The sequence below is a fragment of the Tupaia chinensis genome, unplaced genomic scaffold (genome assembly GCF_000334495.1).
Source record: "Tupaia chinensis unplaced genomic scaffold, TupChi_1.0 Scaffold150028_1, whole genome shotgun sequence".
Taxonomy (NCBI): domain Eukaryota; kingdom Metazoa; phylum Chordata; class Mammalia; order Scandentia; family Tupaiidae; genus Tupaia; species Tupaia belangeri.
This window is the reverse complement of record NW_006209869.1, coordinates 76,243-89,426: the sequence shown is the minus strand read 5'-3', so window position 1 is coordinate 89,426 and position 13,184 is coordinate 76,243. Positions and strand designations below refer to the sequence as shown.

The 13,184-nt window shown below is 48.0% G+C and overlaps 1 protein-coding gene across 5 annotated transcripts in view; it reads right to left on the bottom strand.

Moving 5' to 3' along the window:
• Positions 1 to 13,184, bottom strand: part of LOC102487728 (erythroid transcription factor) — a 67,167-nt gene that overhangs the window by 2,651 nt on the left and 51,332 nt on the right. For all 5 annotated transcript variants that reach the window (XM_027769641.1, XM_006171933.3, XM_006171931.3 and 2 more), the window contains 13 exons: positions 7,934 to 8,060; positions 7,766 to 7,831; positions 7,616 to 7,675; positions 7,456 to 7,545; positions 7,014 to 7,120; positions 6,860 to 6,927; positions 6,480 to 6,639; positions 6,265 to 6,393; positions 5,899 to 6,067; positions 5,538 to 5,671; positions 4,929 to 4,997; positions 4,623 to 4,815; positions 2,868 to 3,018 (listed from right to left, as the gene is read on the bottom strand). In XM_027769641.1, coding sequence (XP_027625442.1) covers positions 2,868 to 3,018; positions 4,623 to 4,815; positions 4,929 to 4,997; positions 5,538 to 5,671; positions 5,899 to 6,067; positions 6,265 to 6,393; positions 6,480 to 6,639; positions 6,860 to 6,927; positions 7,014 to 7,120; positions 7,456 to 7,545; positions 7,616 to 7,675; positions 7,766 to 7,831; positions 7,934 to 8,060 — 1,523 coding nt within the window. The remainder of the gene's footprint in view (positions 1 to 2,867; positions 3,019 to 4,622; positions 4,816 to 4,928; positions 4,998 to 5,537; positions 5,672 to 5,898; positions 6,068 to 6,264; positions 6,394 to 6,479; positions 6,640 to 6,859; positions 6,928 to 7,013; positions 7,121 to 7,455; positions 7,546 to 7,615; positions 7,676 to 7,765; positions 7,832 to 7,933; positions 8,061 to 13,184) is intronic.

Genomic DNA, 13,184 nt, shown 5'->3' with positions numbered 1-13,184 from the left:
AGGATCATCTGGGAATCTGTAGGACAAGGTAACCTGCCTCCCGAGCTCCTCCCCAAATCTGGAGAGGGGACTGGGAACAAGTGCCTGGGACCCATATCTTCTAGATGGGCAGCACCTACTGTGTGTTGTGGCTGTTTGGGGGATAAGTTGTGATGTAAAGTGAAAAGATACACCAACTTCACTGGTGATAGCATTAGTAACAGCTGCCCTTTATTAAGTATTTGCTGTGTGCTGACTCCACTTTAAGGACATCATGCATATCAGTGAACTCACGAAAGTTCCACAACCACAGGTGCTCGATTTGTGCAGGAACCTACCTTCTAGCCATACAGAAACCTGTCTTCACACTGTCCTCACACCACACAGAAACCACTGACCTGCGTAAGACGCTGCTATGAACCCCTCCAAAGGCCCTGCCGTACCAAGCACAGGAACAAATTGGCTTGTCTCTACACAAGCTCCTGTCCTGACCTTTTCATACTTTACAGGAACTCTCACATCGTTACTTTTTTTTTTTTTACAGAAACTGGGGCTCAGAGTGGGCAGATTTGGCTAAAGTCGCAAGAACTGAAGAGGTAGCCCTGGTGCCTGAAGCTGGGCTGTTGGCTATTGACATTCTTTTTTTTCTTCAGGGTTTTGCCATATTGCATGCATGCTTGCTGGAGAGAGAGAAGAATCATGAAATCACCCCCCAGGGAGGATGGCCGTGCCACAATCCCTTCTCCTCCATTTCCCTCTCAGGATTTTTTTAAATTAATTAATTAATTTATCTATTTATTTGTTACAATTTTCAAGCTGCCAGGTCCAGGACTCAAACTGCAGTTGGTCATGTGGAAATATAGCTCCTTAAGCACCACATCATCTGCTGGTCCTACTCTTGAGATTTTGCACATGCACACACTCATGCACATGCACCTGGCATGAGTTTCAAGCCACCAGGTCTAAGACTTGAACTGTGGTCAGCCATGTGGGACTCCTGCTGACCCCAACAGTTGGCATTATCTTTTTATTTTTATTTTATTTTTTTGAGAGATTTCTGTTATAGGATATATGCGCCTCTCAGAGAGATTGAAAGTGAGAAATCACCCCTCAAGAAGAGATTTTGTTATAGGGCACAGAGGATTCAAACCTTCATCAGCCATGTGAGAGTCCAATATCTTAACAACTAGGCCATTCCTTTTTTTTTAATGAGGGTTTTTTTAAATAATTATTTTATTTAACTTTATTAATTATTTTTAATATTGTCCCAGTTTGATCAGAAAGAGAGAGAGAGGGAATGTGTGAAAGCAAGCCACCAGGTCCAGGACTCAAACCACGGTCAGCCATGTGGGAGTCCAGCATCCAACCACCACGGCACCTGCCAGCCTCTAGTCGGCATTCTTTTTTTTTTGAGAGAGGTTTTTACTATAGGGCATGTGTGCTTGCCAGAAAGACAGAGAGAAACAGAAAGTGAGAAATCACCCCCCCCCCCAGGGCGATGGTCACGCCACAATCTTTTCTCCTCCATTCTCCTCTTGAGATCTTGGGCATGCACGCACACACGCCTGGTGTGAGTTTAAGCCACCAGGTCTGGAATTTGAACTGTGGTCGATCACATGGGAGTCCAGCGACATAGCCATTATGCCAACTGCTGGTCCCCTCGGCATTTTTAATTATCACCCTGCCTTGCCACTAACAGTCCTGGGCACACTACAAGTGGGTTTTTTTGCAAGCCAACCAATGTCTCTGAGACCTTTCTCATCTGTCAAGGACTGAAGATAACAGAGAAGGTTGCTGAGAGGGTTAAGTTAATGTCTGAACAACACATGATGCTAAGAAGATATAGCATTCACACAGTGCTCGCCATATGCCAGTACTCTTACAGATAAGGACACTGAGGCACAGGGGGTGGAAGCACTGAGTTGTTTACAAAAGATCAGTGAATTTCTCCCATCAACTTTTTTTAGAGGCAATTACGGTGATGGTAAAAAGCAGGCTCTGGGGCCAGGCAGCATGACTTTAAGCCCTGGCTCTGCCACTAGTAAATGTGTTACCTTAGGCTAGTCTCTGCACTTCTGTACCTCAGTTTCCCTGGTCTTTTTTTTTTTCTATAGGTGTGTGCACTTACTAAGAGAGAGTGAGAGAGAGAGAGAAATAACACTCCTGGGGGATAGCCATGCTGCAATCTCTTTTCCTCCACTCAGGACTCAGGATTTTGGACACACATGCCTGGTGTGTTTTTCAAGCCATCAGGTCTGGAACTCAAACCAGAGTTGGCTATGTGGGATCCAGCTGCCTCAACCACCATGCTACATGATGGCCCAGTTTGCCTGATCTTAAGAGAGGGAAATGAGGAACCAGCAGTTGACATAATGGCTATATCGCTGGTCTCCCATGTAGTCGACCACGGTTTGAGTCCCAAACTTGGTGGCTTAAACTCACACTGGGTGCATGTGTGTGCGTGCCCAAGATCCCAAGAGGAGAATGGAAGAGAAGGGATTGCGGTATGGCCATCCACCCTGAAGGGGATGATTTATCATTTTCTGTCTGTTTCTCATTTTCTGGCGAGCACACACACCCTATACAACAAAATAAATAAATAATAAAAACCTCTCCAAAAAAAGAGGGGGGGGGAATAAAGAGGTAAGGAAGCCTACCTCATGAAGCTGCTTTGTCAAGTAAAGGAATTAATCATACATATAAAGTACCAAGAGCAATTTGCACACAGTGAACACTCAATTAAAGTTGCTAATGTTGGCGGTATTATTATCATTAATGCCCAGTATGTGTCAACAATCTCAAAGGAAATTTTAGGAAGTTGTCCTTAGTGACACAGCCAACTCTTCCAAACCACCCTCCCACCAGGGGAAGAGGGCTCTGGAGACTTACCTCTAGGATAAGGAGAACACGGCCATTGGCAAGGCCCATCAGCAGGTGAGTAAGGTGGGCATAGCCCTCAGGTGACACTTGGCAGCCCCCCAGTGGGTCTCCCCGTGCAGCATCAAAACCAGCTGAGACCAGCACCAGTTCTGGATTAAACTGAAGTAGGGAGACAAGAGACACATGGGCATGAGAGCAGTAACTGATGGAGATCCAGAGACATGTTAAAAAAAAAAAAGAATAGATGGAGATGCAAGTCACAGAAATGGAGATTTGGGGGGTGGCAGGTGGTGTGGTAGCTGAGGGTGCTGGACTCCCACAGGGCCAACCGTGGTTCAAGTCCCAGACACAGCAGTTTGCTTTCTTACTTTCCCTCTCTGTCCTTCTCTGGTCAAATTAAATAATAACAATAATAAATAAATAAAGTTTAAAAATAAAAAGAAATGGAGATTTGGAACCTGGAGACTGGGAGACACAAGACCAGAAACCTGAAAACAAGGAGGGAAAGATAGGAAAACACAAGTAGAGACTCAAAGATAGGAGAAACAAAGATAGGGACATACCAGACACTGCCTTAGAGTCATGGAGACGCTAGGAATGGACAGATGGGGGGGGCATTACAGAGTCATGAGATCTGGAAACTGAGGCGTCAAGAGATGATGACATGAGAAATGGAGAGACATGGACCTGTCCCTGTGTATGTGTACCCTAGGATCAAACGTGGGAAACGCATACCCAAGATCCAGGGTTTTGTACACACAGTGCCAAAGACAGGCGCACACACACTTCTGTGACAGAAGGCACCACATTCAGAGGAGATGGTCACATATAGCCACACATCCAGACAGTCCCATACAAACCAGCACTACGTGTATTCTGCACTAGTCAAGTACATGCATGCAGCTTTTCAGAGGGAACAATAATGCCCAGCCACCCCTGCAAAGTCATAGTCATATGCATCACCACACAGGCGCAACATTCTCACACCCCCACCTCACAGGCTAACGCAACTTGCTGTTGCACCCACAAGAGGTGGTCACTTTCACACAGTTGCACACACACAAAAGGCATAGTCAGATGTGCATGCATATCTGAAGGTACACACACCCCACTCACACCTGCACTTAGAGGCAGTCACACGTATGCCATCTGCTCCCACAGATCACAGAGACGCAGACAGCCAGGGCCGACAGCCAAAGATGGCTGTCATACACAGCCTCCCACATCCAGAAGGTCCCACACAGGCTATTGCCAAGATAGTAGCATACTGTGACAGACAGTATCACACACATCACACAGAAAAAAGGTGATGGCAAATAGCTACATGTGCAGAGTGACACACACACATACATAAACCCCTCCTGTTTCTTGCACACGCAGTTCCACAGAGATAGCATCAATCATGGCCACCCTCATACCAGATAGACAATCATGATGGCATACACAGGGGACACAGATCCCTCTAGGACATGCAGGCAGGCCACCACCGTGCATCTAGAAGACCTTCACATGAAGCCACCACGGGGCAGGTCATCATACATACAGCTAAGACAGTTGCTCATACATGCATGTCACACAGAGAAGGCAATCATGCATTTCTTTGTGCAAATACACCAGGCCACCACAGTCCCCTCTACCCTGATGGCCATCACTACAGCTGCTCACAGGCTAATGTGATCAGTCACTGGCAGCCTCACACATGTCGCAAGGCAGGCAGGTGGTGCCACCTGCACAGACATGTCACATACATCCTGAGGGCGTACCTCATAGGCAATGGGAAGCACCAGACGATGCCAGGCAGCCAAGTAGTCAGCGTCACCCATGCGGGGCCCATTCCAGGCCACATTGACAGTAAAGCCTATGCCAGCGGCCCGGCCAATCTGGTTGCTAGCACCCTCATGCCCCATGGGGAAGAAGGTACCGTGATCATAGCGGTGCAGGGACATATACAGCACACTGTGGGAATAGGGTAGAAAGGAGACTATGGCTGGTTAGGGCCACTCAGCACCCCTAGGGTATGGCTCTCCCACCTCCCTGACCACACCCTTGCTCCCAGCCTCAGCTCTCACCTGGGATCATCCTCAAACATGTGCTGAGTCCCATTGCCATGATGAACGTCCCAGTCCACAATCAGGATCCTGGGGAGGGGATAGCCCCATAATAAGCTGGGATGCTGGCCCTCAGCGAGAAAGCTGGGCCTAGACTCCTGGGGTTGTGGGGCGTTTATTGCTGGGTATCAGAATGTTGGATCTCTCGAGAAAGTGCTAGGTGTCAAGCTTCTGGATCCTATCAGTGTGAGGATGAAGGCCTGACTCTGGGCTCTTCTAGGTAGTTACCGGGGCCCTGGGCCCTGAATCTTCTGTAGTCAACTAAAGCATTTGTGGCTGGACATGGCATGTCAGGATAGCTGGTAGTGGTAGAAGTGCTAGGGTGGGACCCTGAGTCTTAGAGGCACTGGATGCTACAACCTAACGGTCCTGTTTGGGTGAGCCCTGAGGTCCTGTCCTTGGGCCTGTTCTTGGTAAATGGGGCTGAGCAGCCTCTTGCTTGCATCTGTAAGTCCTGGGGGCTACACCACAGAGCCTCCTGTGTAACCACTGGGCTGTGTGTGTGTGTGTTGGGAGGGATCCTAGGTCTCCACAAGGATCAGTATTTGGGAGTCCCCAGGGAGCCCTTACCGCAGAGCACGCCCACTGAGGGCCTGGGCATGGCGAGCTGCCACAGCCACAGAGTTGAAAAAGCAGAAACCACAGGCTGCATCCTGCTCAGCATGGTGTCCTGGGGGGCGCACGATGGCAGCACCATTCAAAACCTGGGGTGGGGGGGCAGGGAGCTAGGCTTGCACCCTTACCTCCCCTCACACTTGCCTTCCTCCTCCACCTCTTCTTTCCCTCACATCCCCTCCACTACTTCCCCAACTGCTGGAGGGTCCTACCCTATGGCCCCTTTCCCCAGGCCCTGGTCACCTCCCAGAGCCTCTATAAGCAGAAGGTGGCCTTTTCCCCAGCCTGATGCCACCCCCTCACCAAAAGGACATACTTCTCCCCTGAGTACAGCCTCCACCAAGCGGCAGACTGCGCCAGTGGCCAGTTGTGCACAGGCAAAGGTGCTGGGACAGATGTAGATAGAGTCATAGTTGGCGCCCTCACGGTGAAGCTCCCGGGATTTCATCCTCTCTGTGGCCCGGAGACGACTCACGTACTCAGCACTGGAGGTGCAAAGAGGAGTGCCCAGTGGACAGTGAGGTGGTTTTGTTTCCACCCTAGACCCTTCCCCTCCCCCAAGAGAAAAAAACATGGGCCTCCTACTGTATCCCCCAGCAACAGGGAGGGGAATGTCAGCTGCAGTCCCTGGATCCTTTCAATGACCCTGGGGGCCAACCCACCCAAGGCCTGGGGGTCTGACCTGTGGCAGGTGAGCAGCTCAGCATTAGTGGCAAGACGTGCGGGCAGGGGGAGGCAGCGCCTGGCAAGGCCCAGCTCCTCTAGGCGGCTCATGATTCGGGAGATGCGCTGAGGCATCTCAGGGTGGTGGCTATTGGGGGGTGGAACCAGAGGTGGGGGCTCAGTGCCTAGGAGAAAGGGACCCTCCACACCCACCTGTCCCTTTCAGCTGCATACTTGTCCCATAAGTTGTGATGGCTCATCATACGCTGGTCATAGACCAGCCCTGTGCGGGCCTTGGGCACTGGCCAGGTCAGCATCGGGAGCACAGGGGGCTCCCAGGGGCCGTCCTCGTCCTCCGTGCTGTCCTCCATGTTGTCATCCTTGAAGGGCTCGACTACAAGGGGGGGGGGTGGCATTCCGCCGACTCTTCTAAGTTGGATCTTTTTTTTTGACCCACACAGAAAGAGGAGTGAAAGGCCTGGACCCAGGGCACAGGGAGAGAGAGGGCCTAACCCTCCCTGCCAGGGGCCAGTGAAGTCAGGAGGGTTCTGAAGGAGAGCCCCCCCCAGGCTCATCCCAGGTTCAGCCCATCAAGTTGGCTCCTCATTTCCTACCTGACCTCACCAGGATCTCCCAGAAAGGCTCCAGGGCTTCCAGAGCACAGGAGAGTGAGATCTGGGCACTGGAGGGTGGGGAGAGCAGAAGGTGATGGAGCAGCTCCTGGTGGGCAGTGAGAGTACCACTTTACCCTCTTCCACCTGGACTCACCTCCGGCAGGGGGCACCAGGCGACTCCAGCATGGGACAAGGGTCTCCCAGAAGGGTGTGGAGTGAGGCACTGACACCTTTGGCAAGGGAGCGGAGATTGTAGCCACCCTAGGAAAAGAGTCATAAAGGGGATCAGGAAAACACCAGACATTACCAGGGAAGAATGATGATGACAATGACACGAGCACGCACTGCAGGTTGAGCAACAGGGAACTTAGAGACTGACCTCATTTAACCCACCGGACAGTGGTAAGAGGTGATTACCATTATTATTATGCCCATACTTAAGTAGAGGAAGCAAGTCAAGAAGAAGCCAAGTGACTTATGCAAGGTTGTCCAGCTAGCAAGTGGGAATGCTGGGCCAGGAATTCTAGTTGGGCTTGAAAGCTTGGTCTTAAGCCCTCCAGAATCCATGGGCTGACATATAAAGCTAAGTCACTCACCTCCAGAGACAGGATCAGCCTGCCTCCTGCCAGACCCATGAGCAGGTGGGTGAGCTGGGCAAACCCTGCTGGAGTGGCGGCCATCTCACCCTAGGGGAACAGAGAGTCAGCCTGACTCTGCAGTTCCTTCTGCCCTGTGACCCCAGGGAACCTGCCTTACCTTGGGGTCTCCTTGGAGGGCATCAAATCCAGCAGCCACCAGGACCAACTGAGGCTGGAACTGAGTGGGAGAACAGACTATGAGGTCACCTGTCCTCACAGGCTGTCCTTCAACACAGTCCCTCCCAAATACACCCCAGGTCCCCAGAACCTCAAGGGCGACTGGCAGCAAGACGTGCAGGAAAGCAGCGATGTAGTCAGCATCCCGCATCCCCACCTGCAGAAATAGAGGCATGATGGGGACAAGTCAGCCACCTGCCTGGAGCTTACAGGTGGAGCCGGGCTTCACTTTGGGGGCAGAGGGCGGGCAGGCACTGACCTGGTTCCAAGGCACATTGATGGTATATCCCTGGCCTTGTCCAAAACCTGTGGTGGACCAGTTAGAGGCTTTAAGGTGAGGCCAGAACCGACCCTGCTCATAGCGATGGATGGAGAAATAGAGGACACTGCGGACAGAGAAAAAACAGAGGTGAGAGTGTTGGAAAATGGTTAATCCCTCTAAACATCTCCAACCCAAGTTTACTCAACCACAGGTTTCCCCATTAAACCACTCATTCATTCTCTTATCTGTTGATTCCATTCATTCTGGTGTGGTGATTAAGGTGGCAGGATCCCACATGGCTGACTGTGTGGTTTGAGTCCCAGACCCAGTGACTTGGAAAGCTTTCTGGGCACATGTGTGTGTATGCCCAAAATTCAAAACAGGAGGAGAAATGGAGAAGAGACTGTGGGATGGCCATGCCCAAACTGTGGGTGCTTTCTCACATTCTCTCTCTCTCTCCAGCAAGTGTACACACTCTTAGAAAATTATTAAAAATATTTTTAAAAAGTGCTAAGAGTGGGGCCAGTAGGTGGCATGGAGGTTAAGCTGCCTGGACCCCACACGGCCAGCTCTGTGGTTCAAATCCTGGAGGTAGCAGCCTGAAAGTCACGCCTGACGCATGTTGGTGTGACCAAAATCCTGAGAGGAAAATGAAGGAGTAGGAATTGTGGTGTGGCCATTCCCTCTGGCGGAGTGATATCTCATTTTCCCTCTCCCTCTCTCTCTCTGGCAAGCATATGCATCCTACAAATACTGAATAATAATAATAATAATAATAAAAATAAAATGTCACAGGAAGTGTGTGCTCACCAGAGACAGAGAAGGAGAAAGCACCGTCCATGGGATGTGGTCATGCCATAATCCCTTCTTTTGTTTCTCCATCCTGTCAAGAGTTTTGGGTGGGCATGCATACATAAACTATCATGTTTTTCAAACCTCCAGGCCCGGGACTCCATGGTCATCCACATGGAATCCAACTCCTTTAACCACCAGACCACAGAGCTGCCCCCCCATTTCTTCTTTCATTCATACATCCATATTCCACGAATGTACCCTTCCATTCAGTTGCTGATCTATCCATCTTCCCACTCATTAATCCTTCCTTTATATATCCATTACCTCATTTGGTCTCCCACTGGAACCCCTCCCCTGGTGTTCACTCAATTCCAGGTTCAGCTCTGAGACCCTGAGAACAGTCCAGTCTAATCCAGTGCTGGGGGCTCCAGCCCCTGTGACCAAGACAGTAGCAGCAGAATAATTCCTGTGGTAGGGGATTTTTAGCTGGGGAAAGCCAGCTAGGCTGAAAAGGACTTCATGCCACTCTGGGGAGCTTGGTGCTTGTCCTGAAGGAAGGGGGATGACCCAGGAGTATGGGGTGAGGAACGTTGGGACTTAGTTGTGTGTATAGAGCTGGATTGGGGGTGCTGGCTAGGGGTTCCATGAGGCCAATGAGGAGGCAGATCTTTCTCTTCCAAGGTCTTACAGGCCATCTCTAGTAGTGCTTCTATTTTATCACTGAGAAAGTGAGCACTCAGAAGACTATGGGAACCAACACACTTAAAACAGCTGCTGACAGATATGTGAACCACATGTTTTGACAGAAGGCCTAGCAAAGGCTGAGGGCATGATTCTGCAATATGAATAAGCTATCATCCACTGGTCCATCTGTCCATCTATCCATCTATCTGTTCATCCACCCCCTACCTTATTCTAGAAAGGACCTAAAGCACCATTTTTTTCCCTTTTGTTTTTAGGGAAATGCAAGAAATAGTGGTAAGCAAGGAATCTAGACAAATGTTAAGAGTCACACTCTAATAAATGTTGATCATGTAATGATCTAATTTAATGCAAGAGGATTTTTTTTTTTTTTTGCCATATGGCACATGCGCTCGATGGAGAGACAAAGGGAAAGTAAGAAGTCATCCCCCAGGGGGATGACCATGCCACAATTCCTTTTCCTCCATTCACTTCCTGAGGTTTGGGGCATGCATGCACATGCACCTAGTGTGATTTTTCAAGCCGTCAGATCCAGAGCTTAAACTGTAGTCGGCCATGTGGGAGTCCAGAGCCTTAACCACCATGCCACTTGCTGGCCCCTACAAAGGGGGTCATTTCTTTTATTCATACATCCATATTCCACGAATGTACAATGGAAGGGTACTTTCTTACCCTTTTTTTTTTTTTAAGAATTATTTATTTATCATTTTTCCATTTTGACCAGAGAGACAGAGAGAGAGAGAGCAAGCTGCTGGGTCTGGGAATCGAACTACGGTTAGCCATGTGGGAGTCCAGCACCATGCCCCCTGCCTGTCCCCAAAAGAATGTTAAAATTGAGGAAAAATATCGTGGAATTGGGGGATAGAACATACACAAAAGCTCTGATCTTGAGTAGGTGGGAGATGATTTATTTATTTATTTATTTATTTATTTATTTTTACATTAATTATTGCAGAGGGCACATGTACTTGCCAGAAAGACAGAGAAAAAGAGAAGGAGAAAGCACCCTCCAGAGGGGTGTGATCATTACACAATCCCTACTCCATTTTTACATCTTGTCAGGATTTGGGGCACACATGCCCATGTGCCTGAAGTGTTTTTTTAAAGAATTATTTTATTGAACTTTTTAAAATTTTACCAGAAAGGGACAGAGAGAGAGAGAGAGAGAGCAAACAAGCCACCAGGTCTGGGACTCAAACCACGGTCGGCCATGTGGGAGTCCAGCACCCTTAACAACCACCAAACCACCTGCCAGTCCCATCTGGAATGTTTCTTAAGCCACTGGGGCTAGGATTCCAATCACAGTTAAGAGATCTGCTAGATCCAAGATTTGAACTGTGGTTGATCATGTGGAAGTCCAGCGCCTTAACCACCATGCCTCCTCCTGGCCCAGATTGTTTTATTTTTAAAAAATGATTATTTATTTAATTTTATTTAGTATTTATTTTAATAATTTTTTTGACTATTTTCTTATTTTAATTTGGGACAGAGTGAGAGAGAGAATAGAAAGTGAGAAAGCAAGCCACCAGGCCTGGGACTTGAACCATGGTCAGCCATGTGGGAGCCCAGTGCCCTTAACCACCACACCACCTGTTCACCCTCTTTAGAATTATTTTTAAAATTTGCTATAGGGCACATGTGCTCACCAGAGAGAAAGTGAGAAAGCCAGGTCTGGGACTCAAACAGTGGTCAGTCATGTAGGAGTTCAGTGCCTCTATCACATCACGTGCTGGCTCCAAATTGTTTTTATTTTTATTTATTTATTTCTAAAGAATTATTTTATTTAACTTTATTTATTTGTTTTTAATTTGACAAGAGTGAAAGAGAGTGAGAGAAAGAGTGAGAGTGAGCGAGAGACTGAGAGAGAGAGGGAGAGTGAGAAAGCAGGCCGCCAGGTCTGGAACTTAAACTATAGTAAGCCATGTGAGAGTTGAACGCCCTTATCTGTCATGCTACCTGCTGGCCCCTATAGATTGTTTTATTTCTTTTTTAATTTTTGAAGAATGATCTTATTTATTTATTCGTTTATTTAAATTTGACGAGAAAGAGAGAGAGAGAGAGAGAGAGAGAAAGGAAGCCACCAGGTCTGGAACTCGAATCATGGTCAGCCATATGAGAGTGTTCAATGCCTTAACCACTACGCCACCTGCTGGTCCCCAATTGTTTTATTTTTAACGCTGATAATTTTTTATTCTAAACTCAGTAAGTTAACCATTAGAGGAAGAGCAATATACAGTAGGTCATTAAAATTATCAAGGAAAAAAAGGGATAAAAAGATTTGAGAAAAGCCAACCCTATAAGAGTCACCAGTCAACAGGACAATCAGCACCCAAGGAAAACAGGTTTATAGAGTAAAAAGAGGGGGACTTTAAAGTCAACCAGGACTAGCAGGTGGCGTGGTGGTTAAGGTGCTGGGTATTCCCATATGGCCAATCACAGTTCGAGTCCTGGACTTGGCTTACTTTCTCACTTTCCCTCTCTCTCTGTGTGTGTGTGTCTCTCTCTGGCCAAAATAAAATAAATGAATAAATAAACAAAATTAAAAAAAATTTTTTTAAAAAACTAACTAACTAGAGTCAACCAATTTCAGTGAAATGGTGGGTTAACAGCACACACTTACCTCCTTACCCTCTTACCATCCCTGTTAAAAGATAGTAAAGGAATTTTAAACAAGTACTGCTATGGCTTAAACATGTACCTTAAGATTCATGTGTTGAAATTTGGCAAGTCATTGCAATGGTATTAAGTGGGTGGAAACAAACTCTGACTACAGGATTAAGAGTTGGAGTCTTTGGTAGGTGATTAATATTTGAGAATGTCATCAGGGTGGGCTTCCCTGATTTAATCCTGGTGAATTTATAAACAAAGGGAAAGACAGACATGGACATACTTGCTCTTGTCCTCTTGCCATGTGATACCTATCCTGCCTCAGGACTCTTCTGGTTGCACCCACCAGCAAGAAGACTTTCACCAGATATAGCAGCTCCTTTACCTTGGACCTCCAAGACCACGAACTGAAAAAACCTTTATTCTTTTTTTAAAATTATTTACTTTTATTTATTCATTTATTTATTTTAATTTGACCAGAGAGACACAGTGGGGGCAGGGGGGAGGGGGAGTGAGAAAGCAAGCCACCAGGTCCGGGACTTGAACCATGGTCAATCATGTGAGAATGTCCAGCACCTTAACCACCACATCACCTGCTGGCCCCTACCTGTATTCTTTTTTTATGTGCCAGAGGGCTGTGTGCTCACCAGATAGAAAGAGAGGGAGAGAGAGAGAGAGAGAGAGCACACCCCTGAATGGGGTGTGGTCACATGGCAATCCTTTTTCCTCCATTCCTCCTTTCCATCTGGACTGGGCACATACATGCACCCAGCATGCTTTTGTTTTTTTCTCTGGAGAGATTTTTGCTATAGGGTGCATGTGCTCACTGAAGAGACAAGAAAGGACAGAGAAACAGAGAGCAAGAAGTCACCTCCTGGTGGGGATGGCCATGCCAGTCCCTTCTCTTCCAGTCTCAACTTCAGATTTTGGGCACACACATACATGCACCCGGCATGAGTTTCAAGCTGCTGGGTCCAGGACTCAAATCACAATCGACTATGTGGGAGTCCAGTGACATAACCATTATGGCATCTGCTGATCCTCACAGCCTGCTTTTCAAGCTGCAGGGGTCAGGATTCAAACCATGGTTGGCCATGTGGGATATGGCTCAATTAATTGTTGTACTATGGGCTGGCCCCAAATC